Source organism: Agelaius phoeniceus, chromosome 9 (genome assembly GCF_051311805.1).
Source record: "Agelaius phoeniceus isolate bAgePho1 chromosome 9, bAgePho1.hap1, whole genome shotgun sequence".
Lineage (NCBI taxonomy): Eukaryota > Metazoa > Chordata > Aves > Passeriformes > Icteridae > Agelaius > Agelaius phoeniceus.
This window is the reverse complement of record NC_135273.1, coordinates 33,881,023-33,902,040: the sequence shown is the minus strand read 5'-3', so window position 1 is coordinate 33,902,040 and position 21,018 is coordinate 33,881,023. Positions and strand designations below refer to the sequence as shown.

The window sequence follows — 21,018 nt, the reverse complement described above, 5'->3', positions numbered from 1 at the left end:
TCAGCTGGACTGCAGCCTCTTCCAGGGGTCCCTGGCCCTGCACAGGCACCTGGCTGTCCTGGCTGTCTTACAGGGCTGTCACCCCACCTGGGATAGGCAGGTGACAATGGCACACCGCTCTGCCTGAGGGCTCAGCACAGAGCTGGGGGCTTGGAACAATAAACCATTTCCTTGGCATGTCTGGGCTTCATGCCCACACCTTCCCCCAGCAATAAATTTCTCCCAACCAGCCAAGGGTTACATTTTTGGCAGGAGCATCACAGCCGTGTTTGCTGTAAAAGCCACAATGCCACACGGTAATTAGGTACTTTTCTATTTCCCTGCACACTCCAGATTCAGAGCAGGCAGGCAACAAAATTTCCTGCAGCTCGCAAAACTCCACGTTCTCCGGGCTCCACTTTCCAGGGAAGGCTGACTGGAAATGAGGCAGCTCTCAGCCCTCAGCTGCAGCCAGAGGTTTTGTTGATGCCTTTGGAATTTGGAGAGAAGCTCCAGGAAGAGTTATGTGTCAGACCACGGGGCTGCTTTGCTATTTCAGGGCAAAGTGCAAATGGGCTGTAGGAGGGGGAAGATGGGGCTTTGCTCCCATTTTTTTTTTTTTTTTTTTGGGAAAGCTCCATTTCCTTTTCCAAGTCGGCATTGCTCTGAGTAACCCCTCCCTGTACCTGCTGCCCGCTCATCCCAGGACTGCAGGGATCCATCCCAGGAGGTTCTGCCTCCTTAATCCTCACAAACAAGGCAAAAACATTAATTGTGAGCAAAGTTACAAGCAGGGCCAAGGAATCAGCTCCTTCTGGGAAAAGGGATGGAGACCATCACCCTCAAGTCCCTTGGCACGGCGAGCACCCTCCTTAGCACCCCAAAACCACACGCAGCGGGCTCTAAGCGAGGCTGTAAGGGAAGAAACCCAGCAGAGGCACCCGCGGAGGAGGAGGGCTCCGGAGCCATCCCCACCCCGGGCGCTGCCTGCAGCCTCTCACCTCCGGGGGGTGCTCGCCGTTCTCGGCAGCGCTGCCTTGCGAATCGCAATGAAATTTCCTGTGTGTCCCAGTCCGGCTGGGGCTGCGGGGCTGCTCAGAGCGTGCGGTGGCTCGGCAGAAGCCACCTCAGCCCGGCCACCCCTGCGACATGGGGACAGCGTGCCCCCGGCCCGGGCTGCTCCTGGCTGCGCTCTGCCTGCTCGTCTCCCACGGTAAGCTCGGCTCGCTTTGCTCTCCTCCCTGCCGCAGAAACTCTCCCCGCCGGGGCTGTGCTCCGGCACAAGCAATCCGGAGTGTTTGGGGCATTATTCGCTCTCTCCCCCCCTGGTTTTGGTGTGTGGAGGACCAAGCCGGCCTTCCACACGGTGCTGGGGTGAAGGGGCTGCAGGGGAACTGCTGTTCTAAAACTCTGAGTGTTTTTTTTTTTTTTGCTTTCTTCCTCTGCTTTGATCTAACATGCGTGGAAGGGAAGCAGCCCCCTGTCCCCGCCAGCCTCCCGCTGGCTGGAAAAGCTGCTCCGTTCCCGCACGGCACTTTTCCCTGGCACGGTGGGATCCCCGGCTGTGCCACGGGGAGAAGAGACCCCTCCAACAGCCCAGGGGGAGCTGGAGAGGTGCTCTCTGGAGAGAGAGAGAGGGGATTTGTGCGAGAGGGGCTGGGATGCCCTCTCTAAGGATGCTGCGCTCCGCCGGGATGCGCCAGGGCCACCGAGCTGCCCTGGCCCGGAGTGAGCGTTTCCCGGTGCTGGGAACGCTTCCCAGCGGGATGGATGCTGTGGGAAGGGGCTGCTTCACGCCTGGCTCCGCAGCAGCCCCGGCAGGCAGCGGCTCCGTCCGGGGCTCCGGGGCCAGGCAGGCAGCGGGGGCGGTGGCATTAACAGCGCGGTCCCACCCTGGACGGCGACTCGGAGAAGGAAGCTGGGAAGGAGCACGATCCCTCCTCCCTGCCCTGCGCAGGCGGGGGTGAGCATCGGGCTTGGCTTCACCCTCTCTCCCGGGACAAAGTGGCTGCCTCCACGATTTCTCCGGGAAAAGATCCCCAAAGGTGCCCCACTGCTGCAATGGGGCCAGAGGTGCCTTCTCCTCTCCTCTGGGACAGCAAGGCTGGTGTGGGGTGAACCACATTTTGCTTCTCATCCGAGTCATCAGGGAGCAATTCCCAGCATGTCCACAGGGATTTGGATGATTTCATTTATGCATCTGGGGCGCTGGGACTGAACTTCAGGCCTTCTGCAGTGCAACGAGCTTGGATGCTGATGTTCAGCGTGAGGCTGGTGCCAGAGGAACTGAGCTTTGCGCAACCCCACGCCTGCCAAAACTTCCTGAGCCCCTGGCTAATTTTAGCAGGGATTGATGGAGAAGTAGCCCTTGGAGACATCCAGCGTGGGGATGCTGGCAGCAAGGTGGATGGAGAAGTGGCTCCTCTTCCCCTAAAGCACGGCAGCTGAGCTGGGCTTCCCAAAATCGCATCCCAAGTGCCATCCCTGAGCCAGGGCTGTGCTGGAAGAGGAGCAAGGCAGGACCCCCCAAGGCTGCTCCCTTCAGTGCCTGGATGATGGGAACCCCACTGCTGGGAAGCCATTTGGCCCCTGGGGTGCAGGAGATGAGGGCTGTTAGCGTGTCTCAGGCATCTCCAGCAGGTTTTTTTGTCTCCTCTTTCCTTGGTGCTCGAGATGCTTCTGCAGAGCTACGGGGTGCCCCTGCACATCTCACCTGGCTGAGAACTCTGAGGCACAGTCACAGCACAGTGATGATGGGGCTCGAGGCACTTTGATGTGAGCCTGCTACAAGAACTCCCAGAAGAGGAAGCAAAGCAAGCAGAGCTCCTTGCTCCACCTCTGTCTCCTTCCTCTGCAGCAGGTGAGCCCCTCCAAAAGCTCCATGCCCTGATCCCTGCAGGATCAGGAAAAGAGTGGAAATCACTTCTGCCAAGCACAGGAGGGCAGATCAAACACCTGCTTGCCAGGGCCAGGGACCAAACATAAGAGAAGCAGCCAGGAGAGGCTTTTTGTCACTGACCCAGAATAAAATCCTGATTTATTTGAGCTGTTGGTCAGCCAAGCAGCACAGGTTTCTGCACTTTTTTGTGTTTCTGCTTTGTCTGAAAGCAGAGTTCCCAGGTGTCAGGAGAGTGATGCCAGCCAGCACTGGGATGTACCAACACTGCACCGGGCTCTGTGCTCCACCAACACAACACCACTGGCTGGAGACAAAGTTACTGAGGTGCCAAAGAGGAAAAGGGACAGTTTTGGCACCTGCTTGAGACCTCCTCTGCCTTTACCAGATGGTGACAAGACAACAGATCTCAGCTCAGCCCTCAGCTGGCCCAACCAGCTGGAGATGCACAGAGATGGGCATCTGGCTGTATTCTGGCATTTGCCAGCAGCTCTGACTTCAAAGGGAATGGTTTGGCTGGGGTGTGGAAGGAGCCAGGCCTGGGCTCTGGGCATGGAAGAAGCCCAGGAGATTAAAGATCCATGGGCTTTGGTGTAAAGACACCACCAGAAGATGTCTCCTCTGGGCTCCATCCAGGATCCAGCGTGGGCTTGAAACCTCAGTACATCTTGGGGAGGGAGCACCAACTGCCCTGGCACTGCCCTGGGCTGCACCGTGCCTTGCCAGCTGCTTTCCCCTCCACTGCAAGGCTTTTGAGAGCCTTCCCCCGCTGAGGAGAAGGAAGGGGAGCCTGTAATGCTGAAGGTTGCACACGTGGTAACCTCTGCCCCTCCCCGAAAGCGTGGGCTGAGCTGACTTTCCATCCAGACGGTTCCCATCAAGCTCTGGAGGTGGAGGCTGGATGGTTCAGCAAGGCAAAGCTTCACAAACCGCGTGGGGATGAGCCCTAGTTCATCTGAGGGGGGTGTGTGGAAAACAAAAGACTCCTGCAGATACTTTTGGAAGGTGTTGGAAGTGTGGCTTCCTCCAATAGAGCCCTGGCTTCCCTTCCTGCGGCTCCCAGGAGAGCCCCGATGTGAATGGGGCACTTCCCCTTGCAGCAGGTATCAGGAGCACATCTGAAGTGCCTTTTGTGCTCAGAACCCCTCCAGCCTGGCTGTGCATCCTGGCCCCAGCAGCAGCCCAGGAGAAGAAGTCAGGGCTTGAAAACGAGACTGAAAGAGGCAGCGCTGAGCTGAGGCCACACAAACCTCAGCGCAGAGCAGCTCCAGGCCGTGCCCTGCACGCGCTGTGGGGAGCAGGAAGCAATTATCCAGAGTGGTCAGGCAAAGGTCACACCAGCCCTGCCTCTGGGGACTCCAGAGCAGGGATGCAATGGGGCTGATCTCCCTCCCAAAGCCTCCCTCTCCCTGCAGAGCACCCTCGGGCAGCGACTCAGGGGCACCATCACCCGAGAGTCCGAGGTAACCACCAGGGTGGGAGGCACAATTTTGGTTTCACTCTGGTGACACAGTGCTCTCTGTGTGGCCCAGCAGTGGGGAGCCCTGGCCTGGCAGGCTCATCACACCCTGCCTGTCACTGACACCCTTGATATAGCAAGTGAGAAACCTCAAAGTGAAACGTGGCTGAGCTAATGGCACAACAGGATGTTACCAAAATAAAAAGAAACATCTCGTCCTTGTAACATCTTCTCCACTGCAAATCAGCCCCAGAAATCTCCTTTCCACAGTAATTTGAAGTAAATAAACACAGAATCTGCTTTTTTCCCTGCTTTTGAAGTGATGTTAGCATTTCTGCAAATGTGAAGGAGTGGCAGGGCCAGAGCACCAAAACCTCTCCTGGCTTTGCACTTTTCCCTCCCCTCAAGCACAGTTCCCCGTACCCAGCAGAACCCCCCACCCACGTGCTGGGGAAAGACCAGCAATGCCTCCTGCTCCCACTCTCCTGCCACGCCTCCTGCCCACATTCCAGAATTTCTTTCTGAAAATTGTTTTCATTTTCCAGCAGCTCCTTGCTGTCAGCATCAGCCAGTTCCCCCTTTTCCTCCCTGGGGGCTGAGAAACAAGGAGGGTGGGACCTGCTCCCCGCCTCATCTGGGGGAGAAGGGGGGGCACTGCTCCTCCTAGAACTTTTCTGTTTGTTTTTGCTCCTTTGATTTTTTTGCAGCTGGCCCAGCTGTGCTCGTGTTTCCTCCCTCACAAGCCATGACCCTGCTGCCTTGCTCCTCCTCTCGTCCTCCTCTGCCTCCCTGCCCCACACCTCTGCTGGCCCCGGGGCGCTCCTGCCTCCCTGCTGCAGGTGCTAAACTCTATTTAAAGCATTTATCTCCTGCAGAGTTGATTTCTAGGGTGAAGTTGTGCTCCCAGCACCATTACAAAATCCTGGAAGATTTGGCAAAGAAGGGAGTTAAAGATCATGTAGTTTCAACATCTTCCCCTATCCCAGGTTCAGAGCACCCTCCAACCTGGCCTTGGACACTTCTAGGGATGGGACAGCCACAGCTTTTCTGGACAACCCCTGCCAGGGCCTCACCACCCTTTGCCAGCATCGGTGGTGGGTTTGCAGTGCTTTTTTGGCCAGTTTTGCTACCAAAAAATGTTTTACTGTCAGAACCCAGGACATTCCTCTGGCTGCCCTGGGTGAATTGAGACCCTGGAAAGGGGCTCAGAGACCTTGGCACAGACTCAAAAACACCTGTGCCTTTGATGTTAACCCATGGAAACAATTACCAACTTTGTGTGAGGATTTACAAGCCACAAGGGTTTGAACAGAATGTTAGTAAATTTATCACAGGGTGAAAAAGTAGAACTTTTGGGGTTCAATTTCTGGGGTGAGAATGGGGGTTCAAGAGGGTTCAATTTTTGGGGTGAGAATGGGGGTTCAAGAGGGTTCAATTTTTGGGGTTAGAATGGGGGTTCAAGAGGGTTCAATTTTTGGGGTTAGAATGGGGGTTCAAGAGGCAAGATGGAGGAATCTGGGCATGTCCTGTCTTTCTTCTTCTTTTTGTTGTCCTCCACCTTCTGCTGTGATGGTGACACTTCTGGATTGGTTTAAGATAGAGACAGACTGTCTGACATAGGTGATAGGTACTGGAAAATTATTGTAAATAAAGTACAGGTAGTTTTTAGCATAAAAAGCCAACACCACCCCAAGGGTGTGCCACGAACCGACCTGCTGGACAGATCTCAGCAGGTCAGAGAAAGAATGTGATAGATAAGAGAAAATAAACAACCTTGAGAAGCAGAAATGAGGAATCTTGACTTCCTCAGTCATGGGCCTGGGAAAAATAACTCTTTAATACCTTGGGAGCCATTTCAGCACCACAAACCCCGGGGTAAGCCCAGGCTCTGACTTGGTACCTTGTCCCTGGCAGGACGAGCTGCAGGATTCCTGATCACCACTCCATACTCGCTGTGTGTGTGCCCTGAGGGCCAGAACGTGACCCTGAGCTGCCGTGTCAGCGGTGCCCTGGCCGAGAGGCACGACCTGCTCTACAAAACCTGGTACTTCAGCAGCACAGGCGACCAGAGCTGCTCCGACAAGCGCCACATCCGCAACGTCACCGACAGGGAGCTGCACCACGACCTGGGCAGGCACCACAACGCCTCCCAAAAACCCTCCCCGGGCAGGCAGGGCGGCCACCACGGCGTGGAGTTTGTCCTTGACCACCACGGCGCCTTCCACATCGTGGTGATGAACGTGACACTGCAGGACAGCGGGAATTACTGCTGCTATGCCGTGGAGGTCAGGAGGGAAGGGCACAGCAAGCCCCACACCCTGCAGGTGGCTCATGGCTTTGTGGAGCTGCAGATCCAGAGAGGTGAGGCTGCCCTGAATGCCCTGCCAGGGAAAGGGTGATGGGGGATGCAGCTCTGGGGATGGGGTGGTCCAGAGAGGTGAGGCTGCCCTGCCAGCCCTACAGCCCTGCCAGCCCTGCCAGGGCACAGTGCCAGGGAAAGGGTGGTGGGGGATGCAGCTCTGTGGATGGGGTGGTCCAGAGAGGTGAGGCTGCCCTGCCAGCCCTACAGCCCTGCCAGCCCTGCCAGGGCACAGTGCCAGGGAAAGGGTGGTGGGGGATGCAGCTGTGGGGCTGGGGAGGTCACAGCAAGCCCCACACCCTGCAAGTGGCTCATGGCTTTGTGGAGCTGCAGATCCAGAGAGGTGAGGCTGCCCTGAATGCCCTGCCAGGGCACTGTTCCAGGGAAAGGGTGATGGGGGATGCAGCTCTGCGGATGGGGAGGTCCAGAGAGGCGAGGCTGCTCTGCCAGCCCTGCCAGGGCACAGTGCCAGGTGGGGGATGCAGCTCTGGGAATGGGGAGGTGGCTGTGCTGATGCTGGAAGTGCAGGACACTTCTGGATGCAGTTCCAGAAGTCAAAGTTGAAGGTTTGAATTAGAGCTTGAAAACAGTGAAAAATTAAAAAAAAACCTAAAAATAATCTTAATAACTCTAGAGGCTGGAATGCAATAAAATCCATGGTACATAGTTTCAGTGATCTCCAACCTCCTTCTGGCAGAGAGGAGAACAAGGCTCAGCTTAAAAGGAGCTGGCTGGTGGTGCAAGCCTGGGAGAGGGCTCACAGATAACCTTGGGACAGCAGCCCAGTGGGAGGGGCAGGAGGGAGGGGAAGGCATCTCCTGGCCTTGATTTGCAGTGTTAGATAGCTTTTCTTTTAGACTAAAAAATAAAAATAGAATTGGCTGCATGGTCAGGGATGGGCCCTACTGCCATGGACAAAGGGGGTCAGGCAGCAGGGATATCAGTGAGCACTTGCCAGGATTAAACTCCTGCTTTGGGCTGCTCTGGGATGTTGTTCTCAACACCAGGGAGAAAAGGCAAGGGCAGCCAGCAGGTTGGGAGTTCTGTGGGAGCTGAGCAAATCCTGAGCTTCTCTCTTCTCTTCTGCAGGCAAAGGAGGCCTTCAAAACTGCACATTTCACACTGCCACCGGCAAAGGTAAAGGGCAAAACCCCTCTCTCCAAGGTGCTGCTGGCCATCCTGGCCCAAGCATTCCCTAGGGATCACTGCCAACACCCCAGTGCCCACACACAGCCTCACACCCCGGGGTTGGGAGGGTGCTTTCCAATGCTGCTCCCACAGGGAGTGCATGACAGGCACATCCCCAGGCTAAGGAGAGCCTTCCTCAGCCCATCCCCTGGCCATGCCTGTCCTGAAGCCATGGAGATCACTCACCCTGCTGTTCTAAAGCACCTGAGCCCCCTCTCACAGCAGGGATTTAGAGGCTGCTGCCACGAGCAAAGGGGAAGGGACAGAAAGGCAAAGAGGTGCAGGAGCCTCTTGCTACACCCTGAGCCTGGGCCACCTCTGCCTCAGCAGGGGAAACCCAAATCTTGCTTGAGTGCTCAGACAAAGTGGGGCTCCCCCAGGGCTGTGTCTAGACATGGAGATGACCCCACTTCACTGTGCAGCTGGATGGCTCTGTCTGTCCCCCTTTGCTGGCTCCTAAATGGGCAGATTTGGTTAAAATTATTTTGTAGCATGCCCAGACAAGACAAGCAGCTCCTTGTCCCCATGAGCTGTGCTTTCTTGTCCCTAACCTTCAGTCTCAAGTGCTGGGACACCCTGCCCTGTCAGGAAAAAAGAGAAAAATGTCCCCTCCCAAAACACAGGCACACAGGGAAAGGAGCTGCTTCCTCACATGGATGCACAGGAGAGGAACTGAACCTGCCCTTGATTTAAGCAGCCCTCAGCCTCACCACAAGCCATCCCACAAGGACCTTGATGGCCACAGATGTGCCTGCAGGCTGCCAGCCTTTCTGGGAGCCCCTGGGGGTGACATTCTCCAGGGGCACATTAATTAGCAGAGGGTAACAAGCCCTTTGATGCCCGAGCACTCAGAGGCTGGCAGTGGGTCAGAGTCAGTGCCCCAAAGCTGCTGGGAGCTTTTATCAGGGCTTCTCTCCTCACACCTAGAAGACCAAAAACCCTGGGATGTCCTGCAGCAATGAAGGGGTTTTGTTGGGGTTTTAACAGGACACCTCAGAGCTTATCTCCACAGCTGGCAGTGCATCCTGGTGGTGTGGGAGCCACACTGCCTCAGCTCTGAGGCAACACGGGGTTAATGATCTTTAAGGTCTCTTCCATCCTAAACAATGCTGTGATTTTGGCCTGGGGAAGCCAAGGGAAGGGAAGGTGCAGGGTTGGGTTGATCTCTGCTCTTGTGTTGCAGACATCACGGCGGCCGCGCTGGCCACGGGCGCCTGCATCGTGGGCATCCTGTGCCTGCCCCTCATCCTGCTCCTCATCTACAAGCAGAGACAAGCTGCCAGCAGCAGACGTACGTGCCAGGGCCCCCTCTCACCTCCTGGGCTGGCTGGGATGTGCCCCTCTGGGATCAGCTGCTCTGGCTGGCCCAGGTCCCACGGGTGTGGTGAGAGGTGGCCCAAGGACAGGTCCCTGCCAGGAGCCTCCTGGAGCTGTGCTGGGAAGCACCAGGCATGCCTGAGGCTGGTGTGGGATAGGAGGGGACACCAGCAGCATGCTGGAGGCTCTGAGACTGTGAGGATGCTCCCTGCTGAGCCCTTTGCTCCACATCCACTGTGAGAGCCATCTCATTTTCTCATCCCTCCCTCCACTGCACACTCCAAATAGAAGCTTTGCCTTCTAAGTGACTGAAGAGCATTATTTGTACTTTGTCTCACCTTCCTCTTTCAAAAGACCCTGACATGTCTGTGGCCATTGGACAGGTGTCCCCTCTGCTGCCCCAGCCCTGGCAGCCCAGGCTGTGCTGAGGCAGAGCTCCTGCCCGTGCCTGGCTCCCAGAGATTTCAGTAATGAAGCGGAAAGGGGCACCACCTTTAACTGGCAGAGCCATTTCATCAGCCCTTGGGCAAGAGGGGCCCTGTGGTTTTCCTCTCCCAGCTCAGTGGGGGCTGTGGGGCTCAGAGGAGCCCTTTAGAGAAGTGGTTTGTGCAGCAGAGGGAGGGCACAGTGCCAGCCACAAGAATGGGAACTGTGCTTTGCACAGCCACACCCTGCAGGCACCCCTTTAGCAGGGGCCTGGCATCCCACCAGCTCCATCTGCAAAGCATCACCTGGATGCTGCTTCACACCAGAGGGCAGGCAAAATCCATGGCGGTTTGCCTCTCAGGTGCCATGGACCAGCTTATTTCCACCCAGCACCTTTCTTTGGCACAGTTTGGGCCAAAACTTGAGCATCTCAGGCAGGCAGAGCCCAGTAACACGGGCTGTGGGATCTGGGGGTGAGGGAATGCCTGACCTGGTGCTGCCCAACCCAACAGGGGCAGCCAAGTGCCAGGTGGTGTTTGCAGAGCCCCTGGATGGTGCCACAGATGGGTGGTGGGTACAAATGGGGCTAGACTGCAGCTGCACCTCACTTCACTCCATGCCTGAAGGAGTGTCCCTGACCTTTCTTTGGAGCCTGGGGTCTCCATCTGGGGAGTGAATGAGTGGGAGAGGGCAGGGATGCAGAGGAGGAGGTTTGGGAGCAAAGCAGAGGGCTAAAGAAGCAGGTGGAAGCAGAGAGAGGGAGGAATGCAAAGGGAGAGGAGGAATTGGAGGTGGATAAGACACCAGAACCCAGCCCTGGCAGCGGGTCTGGGCCTGATGCTGGGCCTTGTGCTGCCAGCACTCACCCCACACATTTTGTCTTTGGCAGGTGCCCACGAGCTTGTCAGGATGGACAGGTAAGGAACCCACGAGCTCCCAGCTCCTCACACAGCCTGCAGCCTGCATCCCAGACCCTGCACAGGGCTTGTGCTCTCCTCCTTCCCCTTGGATCTGGCACAAATCCCCAGCCCAGCAGAATGAAAGGGGTGCTGGTGTCACACCCACCCTGAGTCCTTTCCATTTCTGGGAAATAACTGTTTCTCTTCCTTCTCTCCATGTGGAAAGTGCCTCCTTCCATTTTTCAAAGGCCTGCCTCTCCCTCCCTGCACTCCAGGAAGAGCTGAAACCACTTGGGCTGAACTTTCCCCCTGCCCTGGGCTCCCTGTTTACTCTGAAATGCCATGACCTGAAACCATTCTGACTGAACTTTCCCCCCTGCTCTGGGCTCCCTGTTTGCACTCAGCTGAGATGCCATGGCCTGAGACCACTTAGGCTCAACTTTCCCCCTGCTCTGGGCTCCTCATTTGCTCTCAACCAAGATCCCACGGCCTGAAACCACTTTGGCTGAGTTTCCCCCCTGCACTGGGCTCCCCATTTGCTCTCAGCTGAGATGCCATAACCTGAAACCACTTTCCCTCTGCCCTGGGCTCCCCATTTGCTCTCAGCCAAGTGCCACTGCCTGAAACCGCTTGGGCTGAACTTGCATCTCTGATTTGGGCTCCCCATTTGCTCTCAGCTGAGATGCCATGGCCTGAAACCACTTGGGCTGAGCTTTCCTCCTGCCCTGGGCTCCCTATTTGTTCTCAGCTGAGATGCCATGGCCTGAAACCACTTGGGCTGAGCTTTCCCCCTGCTCTGGGCTCCTCATTTGCTCTGAGATCCCACAGCCTGAAACCCCTTAAGCTGAATTTCCCCCCCTGCACTGAGCTCTTCATTTGCTCTCAGCCAAGTGCCACTGCTTGAAACCACTTGGGCTGAACTTTCCCCCTGCCCTGGGCTCCCCATTTGCTCTCAGCTGAGATGCCATGGCCTGAGACCACTTGGGCTGAATTTTCCCCCCTGAATTGGGTTCCCTATTTGCTCTCAGCAGAGATGCCATAACCTGAAACCACTTTCCCTCTGCCCTGGGCTCCCCATTTACTCTCAGCCAAGATCCCACTGCCTGAACCTGCTCCCTTGCCCTGCTTACCTGTTCCCAACGCTCAGCCAAAAAAAAAAAAAGCTTTTTTTTCCCCGCTGGGGATACAAAACCCGAGCTGCAATAAAGATGCCAACACCTCTCCCGTCCCTCAGCAGCGCGCAGGGCATTGAGAACCCGGTGTTCGAGGCGGGGCCGGCGGGCAGCGCGGAGCCCCGGCCCCGGCCGCAGCTGCACTACGTGGCCCGCAGGCTGCCCTCCGAGTCCGGCCGGCACCTGCTCTCCGAGCCCGGCACCCCCCTGTCCCCCCCCGGGCCCGGCGACTGCTTCTTCCCCACCCTGGGTGAGTGACTGGGCACACTCGGTACCCCTGGAGAGGGTGGGGAGGGAAGGGGAAAGGGGGGGGTTATATCAGCAGGAAAATTGGTGTGGGTTGTTGGGGAGGATGAAACAGGAAAGCCTTATAAATATGATTGCCTGGCAAAAGATGTTGAGAATATAGAAACTATAAGTGAGATTGAAATGAAAGCAAGCTTTGAGATACCTCAGTTACTGAACAACAGGAAAACAATGGTGTGGCTGGCTGAAGGTGATCCCCTTTTGATCAAACAACACCCTCTGCTTGCAGACAGGTCCAAGGCTCAGAGCAGACCCTACTAACTTGGCAGAGGGGGTCCAAAGAGGAGTTTTTAGGGTTTAAAATGTAACCCAGTGTGGTAATGTAATGATCCTTATAGGCTGTATGTACATGCTATAGGATTTGTATCTTGTACTAGATTGGTTAGTGAAAATTAGAATATTCAACACAGAAGAAGATTTATTGTATTGTAATGGGAACTTCACTCACTTACTTTCTATGCTCTTAGCTCTTAGCTCTTGTGTCTTAGCTCTTGCCTTTTACGCTCTTACCCCTTTTACTCTCTTATGCTTTTGCTCTCTTACCCCTTTTACTCTCTCACCCTCTCATCCTCTCTGCCCCTCTCTTCTCTCAGTCCTGCTCTGAGCTGTGTTTGGCAGCTCCCAGCAGGGCCCTGCACCCAGGCCCTTTGCAATAAACCCCAAGTTCCTGACCTGGCTGCAGAGATCTCTTGTCTCCATCTGTCCCAACTGTCCTACCCCCTGTCATCCTACAGTTGGTGACATCAAAAACTTGGTAGCTTGAAAGATGGGAAGGACCTAAACCCTGTTTTCCATGCAGAAGCAGAGTTTGGTCACTTCTGGAATGATATCCCTTCAGCTGTAAGCTGGACTAACACCCCTGGTCTGCCTTTTCCAGATCCTGTTCCTGACTCACCAAATTCCTTGAAAGCCTGAGGAGCCTGGAGGAAACCACATCCTGCAGAGCAGGCCATGCTCACCCAGACAACAGCCCCAGGAGTGCCTTAAGAAATGAAACTGTGTGCAGGATGCCTGCCCTTGCCTCCCACCCTGCCACTGCCCTGGGACTGGAAGTGAACCTCTCTCGCTCGGATTTCGATTTTTAACTACCTGTTTCCATGGAGAAGTGCTCTGTACTGCTCACATTTTACAGACTAGCTGGAAATTGAGGATGTGGGGATGGGAGGATGTCCTGCACCTGCAGACTTCCCTGAGGATTAACTTATTGCCAGGCTCTCAGCTCTGCAACATCAACACGTTTCTGGATCCTTGACTGAACATCCTCTCTGGGAGTGGATGGTAAAATACTTTATTCAGCATGGAACAAAACAGGATCACCAGCCAACCTTGTACTACCTTTTTCTTTGCAAAACAGGAAGGGGAGAGGCTCCCTGCTGCCAGCAGAGCCCTCTTTCCTCACCAGCCTTTTGAAATGGCCGTGGACTTGTGATGCTGTTGCCTTTCAGCAGAACACATGTTGGGAGGAGCCTTATTTCTGCTGCAGTTTTATCCTTGGCTTGGGATCAGGGCAATTTATCTTTCTGTTTGTTTCATTATCAGTGCTGATTAAAAGGAAAAAAGGATGTTTATGGTTTTCATTTGGGTTTTTTTTTTTTTTTTACATGCCTGTCAGTTAGGAAGTTCATCTGGAGGGTGTTCCTGTGAGGAGAGCCCCTGTGGAGAGGTGGAGGGATGGGGGGCACAGTGGGAAATGCTATGGATGGCTTCCCCTTGCCCTCCTGGGCCCAGCAGGGCCAGAGCAGCCAGAGCTGGGGCCACTGTGAGAGGACTCTGTGATTCTCTGGGGCACGTGGGTGAGCGCAGCAGCATCTGAACAACAACATCTGGCACTGCTTATCCAAAAGAAACTACGGCTCTCCAGCGTGACTCAGGCCTGGTGATGATATCAAACCTTGTGGCAGACACTGTTACTCAGAGTGTGTTTGTTTTTGTTTGGTTTTTTTTCCCTCTTGTTTTTCTTTTCGTTGTAAGGTGGGTAAAAAACGGCCACGAGACAAACATAAACATTAATCATAGCAAAACAGAGTCAGACCTGAGCAACAGCTGCACCAGGCAGTGTGGCCAGGCTGAGCATCCCTGGCACCACACAAATTTCCACACTATGGGGCTGGAAGAAACAGTGTTTGCCTCTGGAATGGGCTGGGGAGCTGCAGGATTTGATTAATTCAGCACTGGCTTCAGCAGGAGCACCCACAAGGTGGTTCAGGGATGAAGGAGAAGCCAGAACCCACAAAGTGGTTCAGGGATGAAGGAGAAGCCACAGGGTGGTTCAGGGATGAAGGAGAACCCACAAAGTGGTTCAGGGATGAAGGAGAAGCCACAGGGTGGTTCAGGGATGAAAGAGAACCCACAAGGTGTTTCAGGGATGAAGGAGAAGCCAGCACCCACAGAGTGGATAAGGAATGGAGGAGAAGCCAGCACACTCAAGGTGGTTCAGGGATGAGGGAGAAGCCAGCACTCACTAAGTGGTTCAGGGATGAGGGAGAACCCTCAGGGTGGTTCAGGGATGAAGAAGAAGCCAGCACCCTCAAGGTGGTTCAGAGATAAAGGAGAAGCCAGCACCCTCAAGGTGGTTCAGGGATGAGGGAGAAGCCAGCATCCACAGGGTGGATAAGGAATGAAGGCGAAGCCAGCACCCAGAGGATGGTTCAGGGATGAAGGAGAACCCACAGGGGGGTTCAGGGATGAAGGAGAACCCACAGGATGGCTCAGGGATGAAGGAGAAGCCAGCACCCACACCCCAGTGTACTACAGATGGAACTTCCTGAGCTTGGGGCTTTATTGCCACCCACAGCTCAGCCCCTTCCTGGCTTTGCAGGGGAATCCAGCAGCTGCTTGGTGCCTCCAGCACTTCCTTCTCCCTGCCTCAGCAGCTCCAGCTGGAAAGGCATGCCGGGGTTTTGCCTGCCTGCAGGTCCTAACGGCTTTGAAAGCCTCTCCAAGTGGCTGTGCTCCTGAGGAATGCACTGCCTGATGACAGAACCAAGCTTTGTTGGAAACAGGTTTGGCTCTGTGTGGCAGGAGCCCCATTTGTTGGGATATCTGGTGCTGCAGGCTGAGCTAAGCTCTGCCAGAGGCTCTGGTGGGGCATGGTGGGGCACTGAGTGGCATCAGTTTTCCCTCCAGAAGGAAAACTAAAGCTTCTGGGAGAGAGAAGAAACAGCTTCCCAGGCTTCCATGCATTCTGGAGCAAGAGTCCTGGCACAGAGGTGCTGGGTCCCCACCTCAGACCCCAATTCCATGGAGAAGATGACACAGATGCTCATGGTGAAGGTGACCCAGCTGCAAGACATCATCTGGGCAGTGAGGTTCCACCCTGCCTTGCAGTGCCTGGGGCTGTGGGTGCCACAGGATCCTGTCCCAGTGCTCAGGGGTGCTGCACCTTCCTTGGGCAGAGATTTTCCTGCAGGAAGCTCCCAACCACTCTGGAGCAGGGCCAGCCCTTGGGGAGGAGCAGCTGCTGGCTTGCCCCAGGGTCAGACAGTGCCCAGGTGGCTCCTGCAATTCCCACACACCTTCCAGCTCCAGCTCACCAGCTTGTGAAGGTTTTTTTCCTCCTGCAATGCTTTTTTAAAATGAAAATATTATTGTTTTATCAGCAGCATTTTATCCTTTTGTTCCCACATTTCCAGCTCCTGAGAGATTCCTCTTGGCCAGTTTTCCCTGCTCCCTTGCTGTCCTGGGCATCCCAGATCACCACTTCCCAGTGAGGACTTCCCAGTCCTCTCCCAGCTCTGTCTCCTCTGCCTCTCCCACGCAGAGAAGGCCAAACCTTGAAACCCACAGGATGGATGTACAAATTACAGACAATCACCCCCTTTTGTGCTGTCCTGGGCATCCCAGATCACCACTTCCCAGTGAGGACTTCCCAGTCCTCTCCCAGCTCTGTCTCCTCTGCCTCTCCCATGCAGACAAGGCCAAACCTTGGATGGATGGATGTACAAATTACAGACAATCACCCCCTTTTGTGCATTGTTGCACCAGCCTGGAGCTCCTTGTGAAAGCCCCAGTTTCTGGCAGGCTGCAAGGCCCTGACAGACATCATTTCCCCAGGCAGGCATGAGGCCAGCAGGCACCCAGCAACACGCCTTTGACAAGAGCTGAGTGTCCCTGAGCTCTGAGAGGGGCCAAAGCTCCTCTCCCCACTCAGGAATTGGGTCACTGGGCACTTTGTGTGCCTGGCTTTGGATTGTTGCTGCTGGCAGAACGTGTGCTCGTGACATGGTGGGCACACAGCAGAGCCTGTGGGGACAGGCAGGGCTGCTGGGACACTGCCTGGGCAGCGGGGGGTGATGAGCTGTGCCACTTGTCCCTGCTGGCACAGGGAAGGGAAGCAGCCATTGCCATGGCAATGGGATTTGCCAGCTCAGCACACCAGGATCAGTGTCCCACATCCACGGTGACAGGGACAAGGAGGAGCTGGTGGCATCGTGTGCTGCAGCCACAGCACAGCCCTCTCTCACTCTGGGGAAGTGACTTAGCTGGGTTTAAGCCTCAGTGACAGTGCAACTAATGGAAAAGATGGTGGTGCAGAAGCTGGAGTGTGAACCAAGTGGGAGGGAGGAGCTGACAGTGCAAAGCCTGAGGTGAGAATCACAGCCACAGCTTGCGCTGCTGGCTTCCACCTGATTCATCAAAATGTAGAGCAGGGCTTTGCAGGCAGACTCTGTAGGCAGAACAGAGAGATGGTGAGAGATAGCAGGTGGAGGTGGGGGAGAGGAAGGACGGCAGAGTGTCACACGAGGTGTCAGCTCATCTCACCATTTGTGCCCCTGGGCACTCACTCACCTCTCTACAGAGACCTCGGGTTAGAAGGGACTCAGAGCTGGAAAATGGCCCAGATGGTGTTTGCTCTTTTGACTTTTTGAGACATCCTCAGAGGCACAAACAAGGACCCGAGCAAGACAGTCACTTCCCCAGACCATGGGATGACGGGTGGGGTCTCATATCAACCCCCTCTCAGTTTGAAGCCATTCCCCCTTGTCCTGGCACTCCAGGCCCTCAAAACCACCAGAGCTCTTCTCATTCACAAGGCCTCAGCAGACATGCCCATCAGTGGTGAAGGGAGCTGAGGCTGAGCTGCTGCTCCAGCCACTCCCAGTGCAGAGATGGGAGGGCAATGCCTGGAGCCCTTCCAGACCCAGCACCCCGTGAGCAGGGCAGCAGCAGCCAGCACACCTCCCCATAGGGATACTCATATTTTTTGCATTTGGAGGTGGGGGATGAGGCCTGCTGAACTGTGAGGGAAGTTTGCACAACCAAGCATCAAAGGAGACCAAACCAACTCTGTGCACCGCAGGTTTGGACCCCGAGTCACCAAAACACCACACCCTGTGCTTTTCTCCCCTTTCACACCCCACACTCAATGCCAAGCTCACTCCAGTACCCAAACCACCAAACCCTGTGCCTTTTCTCCCCTTTCATGTGCTACACTCGATGCCAAACTCACTCCAGTCCCCAAAACACCACATCCTGTGCCTTTTCTCCCCTTTCACACCCCAAACTGAGTGCCAAGCTCACTCCAGTCCCCGAAACATCACACCCTGTGCCTTTTCTCCCCTTTCAAACCCCACACTCAATGCCAAGCTCGCCCCAGTCCCCCAAACATCACACCCTGGGCCTTTTTTCCCCTTTCATAACCCACACTCAATGCCAAGCTTTCTCCAGTCCCCAAATCACCACACCCTGTGCCTTTTCACACCCCACACTCGATGCCAAGCTGGCTCCCCCAGTGCTGCCCAGCCCATCCTGCCCCTGTGTTGGTGTCTCACCGACAGGGAGGGGGTGCCCTCATCCTCCACGGTGACCACGAGGCTGTAGAAGCTCTGGCGCTCGCGGTCGGGCGGCGAGGGCCGCGTGGCGATCTCGCCGGTGACGCGGTCCATGCGGAAGGTCAGGTCCTCGTTGCCGCGGGTGATGTAGTAGGAGAGGACGCTGTTGAGGCCGATGTCGCGGTCGGTGGCGCGGACCTGGGCTACTGCCGTGCCGCCGCCCACGTTCTGCGGAGATAGGAGACTTAAATCCCACTGGCCTCATTTGTTGTGGTGTGATGGTTTACCTCAGAACCCCAGGTTCTTCCCCTGAAGATTCCCTCCCAGGTGTGTCAGTCATCCCTCCTTTCCTCACCCTGACACCTGCCCAGCACTGCCTGTCAGTCCTGGCATTCCAGAAGGCATCGAGTGATTGGCAGATTCACAGGATGCCCTCTACCCCTGGGGGGCATTGGGCCATCCAGGTGTCCCTTGTCCCTTGAGACCTCCCCTCCTGTACCTGGTTGGTGGCTCCCTACCCCTTCCCTGCCCCTGTCCCCAGGGTAAAAGGGTGAGCAACCATGTGCTCCGGCAGTTCTGGATTGCTTCTGCTCTGGATTCAGAGGCTTGTGGGCCAGAATAAAGCTCTGGATCCAAACTCTCCATCAGAACTGACTCCTTTCCTTCACCATCGCCTTAAAGCTTCTCCACAGAGGGAAACCTGAGGAGCAGCCCCTGTTATGGGGGGAAGCTCCATCCCAGCACCACCAGAGCTCCTGCAGGCCTGGACTTGTCTCCACGTGCTCAGCTGCAGCACCCAGCCAGCCAAAAGTGTCTGTGGGGTGAAACACCACACACCCAGCCAGCCAAAAGTGTCTCTGGGGTGAAACACCACAGTGCCCCTATTTGGTACAGCAGCAAGCCAAAGCATGTCCTGTCTGCTATATTGGTAAATACCAATATTAAATAATAATGTAATTCTAATATGGAGAGGGCACTGATGTGTTTGAGGCTCCAGACTCATTGCCCCAACACGCAGCAGCTCAGCAGAAAGCTGCACATTGGGTCTTATCTAGTCTGGCAGAGCCTGGAAGAGCATAAAACCCCCAGTGTGAGCAGAGGTGAAGGCTGTGTAATGGACCCAGAGCTCAGCTAATTATTTTTGGATAGTCCCATTATGGGGAAAATCAAAACAGAAATTCTGTTCTTCAACCTGCTCTGGACATGTATTAAATAGATAAGAAAACCTTAACAGGGCAATATCCTTAATGCTAAGCTATAAATCAGGAGCAGCAGTTCCTCACAGCTAAGTGGCACTGGCTATTATTCATATTTCATTTTTCATCACCAAATTGAGATTTCCCCCCTGCCTCAGTGCAGGAATTAAACTGTCAGGAAATAAGTTGTCTTTTCTCATGCCTGATTGTGTTTTATTGCTTAATTATCTGGCCCTTGCTAAGCTGCTTCCTGAAAGCCATTCTTATTCTGCACGGCACCGTCTCTTGTGTCACTTTGGTGGCATTTCCATGGGCGTGTAGCCACTTCTCCTTCCGGCTGGTCCCTGCAGCCTCAGGGGCTGAAGTTGCTCATAGAGCTTTTTCCTAGCCCAAAACGAGGAGTACATCACCAGTGAGAGCTTTCAAGGGGTCACCAAGCCTTACATCACCCACAGTGAGGATGGCAAGGGGTCACTGGTCCCTAAACAACCCAAGGTGAGGTTTGCAAAGGGATGCCAACCATCAAATGACCAAAGATGAGGTTTGCATGGGGTCAGCAACCCTTAAATGACTCCAGGTGAGGTTTGCAAGGGGACACCAACCATCAAATGACCAAAGATGAGGTTTGCACGGGGTCACCAAGCCTTAAATGACCCAAGGTGAGGTTTGCAAGGGGACACCAACCATCAAATGGCCAAAGATGAGGTTTGCACGGGGTCACCAAGCCTTAAATGACCCAAGGTGAGGTTTGCAAGGGGACACCAACCATCAAATCACCACAGATGAGGTTTGCATGAGGTCACTAATGCTTAAATGGCCCAAGGTGAGGTTTGCAAGGGGATACCAACCATCAAGTGACCAAAGATGAGTTTTTCATGGCAAAACCCTTAAATAACCCAAGGTGATGTTAGCAAGGGGATGCCAACCATCAAATGGCCAAAGATGAGGTTTGCACGGGGTCACCAAGCCTTAAATGACCCAAGGTGATGCTTGCAAGGGACACTGCACTGTCCCCACCTGCCTTGTGGTCAGAGCTGCCCCTGGGAGGACGGAAGGGGAGGAGCTGGGTGCTCACCTCGCTCACGCTGACGTTGTAGCCGAAGGGGCTGTCGATGACAGGGGGGTTGTCATTGACATCCAGGATGTTCACCCGCAGAATGTGCTCCTTCCTCCGGGGGGGAACGCCGCCATCTGACGCTTGGATCTGCAGTCAGGGGTGGATTTCCGAGGGGAAAAGTGCTATTTTGAAGCTCACAGCTCCAAGCAAAACAGCCTCAGTGCTCAAACCATGGGGTGAGGGGGTGGTTTGGTGCTGACCCGTAGGGTGTAGTGATCCAGCAGCTCCCGGTCCAGCGGCCGTGCCACGAACACCTCGCCGTAGGTGCCGTTGGTGGTACGGATCTCGAAAGCACGGCCGATATTCCCCGATGTCAGAGAGAAAGTCACCTGGAACCATCACAGGGAAACAAAACCAGGGCAGGCAGGGTGATGCTGAGGAGGAGGAAGGGGAAGGAGACCCTACAAAAATAAATCCAGCATCCCCCCAACTTTTGAAAAGGTCCAATGTAGTGGGAGTCACAGGTGTGCTGGGTTATTGCAGCCACCCCAAAGCAAACAGGGCCAACCCCCCTGGCAGCTCCCATGCTGCCAGCAATTTCTGTTATTAAGGGTGATAGGACCTCATTAATGCTCGTCTGCAGGGTAATGAAAATACCAAATGTCAGAGAGCTTCCTGATCAGCCTGCCAAGGACTTTGCTGCTGGCCCCCACAGTGGGAGAGGCCACAGCTGGTTTTCAGATTGCAGGGCTGCTTGTGACACTTGTCCCACAGAGCTCTTTGCCCCAGACAGCCCAAAGACAATGCTTTACCTCTCCTGCTGCCTTGCCTGAGGACTCTTGGCACTCACTGCACAACGCCCCCAAAACCTGGCATTAATGACCAGAGTTTGCTCTCACAGGGATGCAAAGGGAAGGGGTTGGGAGGATGCTGGCAGGGGGATTTCTGTGTCAGTGAAACACCACACAAGCTTCAGAGCAAAGTTGGAAGGGA

General features: G+C 55.1%; 2 protein-coding genes across 4 annotated transcripts in view; one reads left to right on the top strand and one right to left on the bottom strand.

Moving 5' to 3' along the window:
* The window catches only part of CDH23 (cadherin related 23), a 226,030-nt gene that overhangs the window by 19,560 nt on the left and 185,452 nt on the right, over positions 1-21,018 (bottom strand). Inside the window, exons 35-37 of one of the 2 annotated variants that reach the window (XM_077183497.1) lie at positions 20,286-20,414; positions 20,044-20,172; positions 17,773-18,000 (exon numbers count right to left, since the gene is read on the bottom strand). In XM_077183497.1, coding sequence (XP_077039612.1) covers positions 17,773-18,000; positions 20,044-20,172; positions 20,286-20,414 — 486 coding nt within the window. Of the gene's footprint in view, positions 1-17,772; positions 18,001-20,043; positions 20,173-20,285; positions 20,415-21,018 lie in introns of those variants that run through there. The other variant, XM_077183496.1, reaches the window with a different exon arrangement.
* On the top strand, positions 998-13,563 carry VSIR (V-set immunoregulatory receptor). 2 transcript variants are annotated; one of them, XM_054637193.2, is made up of 7 exons: positions 998-1,192; positions 6,249-6,695; positions 7,783-7,830; positions 9,065-9,172; positions 10,514-10,541; positions 11,761-11,945; positions 12,879-13,563. In XM_054637193.2, the coding sequence occupies exons 1-7, from the start codon at positions 1,129-1,131 to the stop codon at positions 12,914-12,916; spliced, it is 918 nt and encodes a 305-aa protein (XP_054493168.2). In that variant the 5' UTR covers positions 998-1,128; the 3' UTR covers positions 12,917-13,563. The 2 variants fall into 2 exon arrangements, with proteins under 2 accessions (XP_054493168.2, XP_054493167.2); XM_054637192.2 differs by having other exon boundaries at positions 1,000-1,192; positions 11,758-11,945.

Coding starts and splice junctions, on each gene's coding strand:
- VSIR (XM_054637192.2), top strand. CDS start 1,129: ATGGGGACAGCGTGCCCCCGGCCCGGGCTGCTCCTGGCTGCGCTCTGC. Junction 1,193..6,248: donor CTGCCTGCTCGTCTCCCACG/GTAAGCTCGGCT, acceptor TGTCCCTGGCAG/GACGAGCTGCAGGATTCCTG. Junction 7,831..9,064: donor TCACACTGCCACCGGCAAAG/GTAAAGGGCAAA, acceptor CTTGTGTTGCAG/ACATCACGGCGGCCGCGCTG.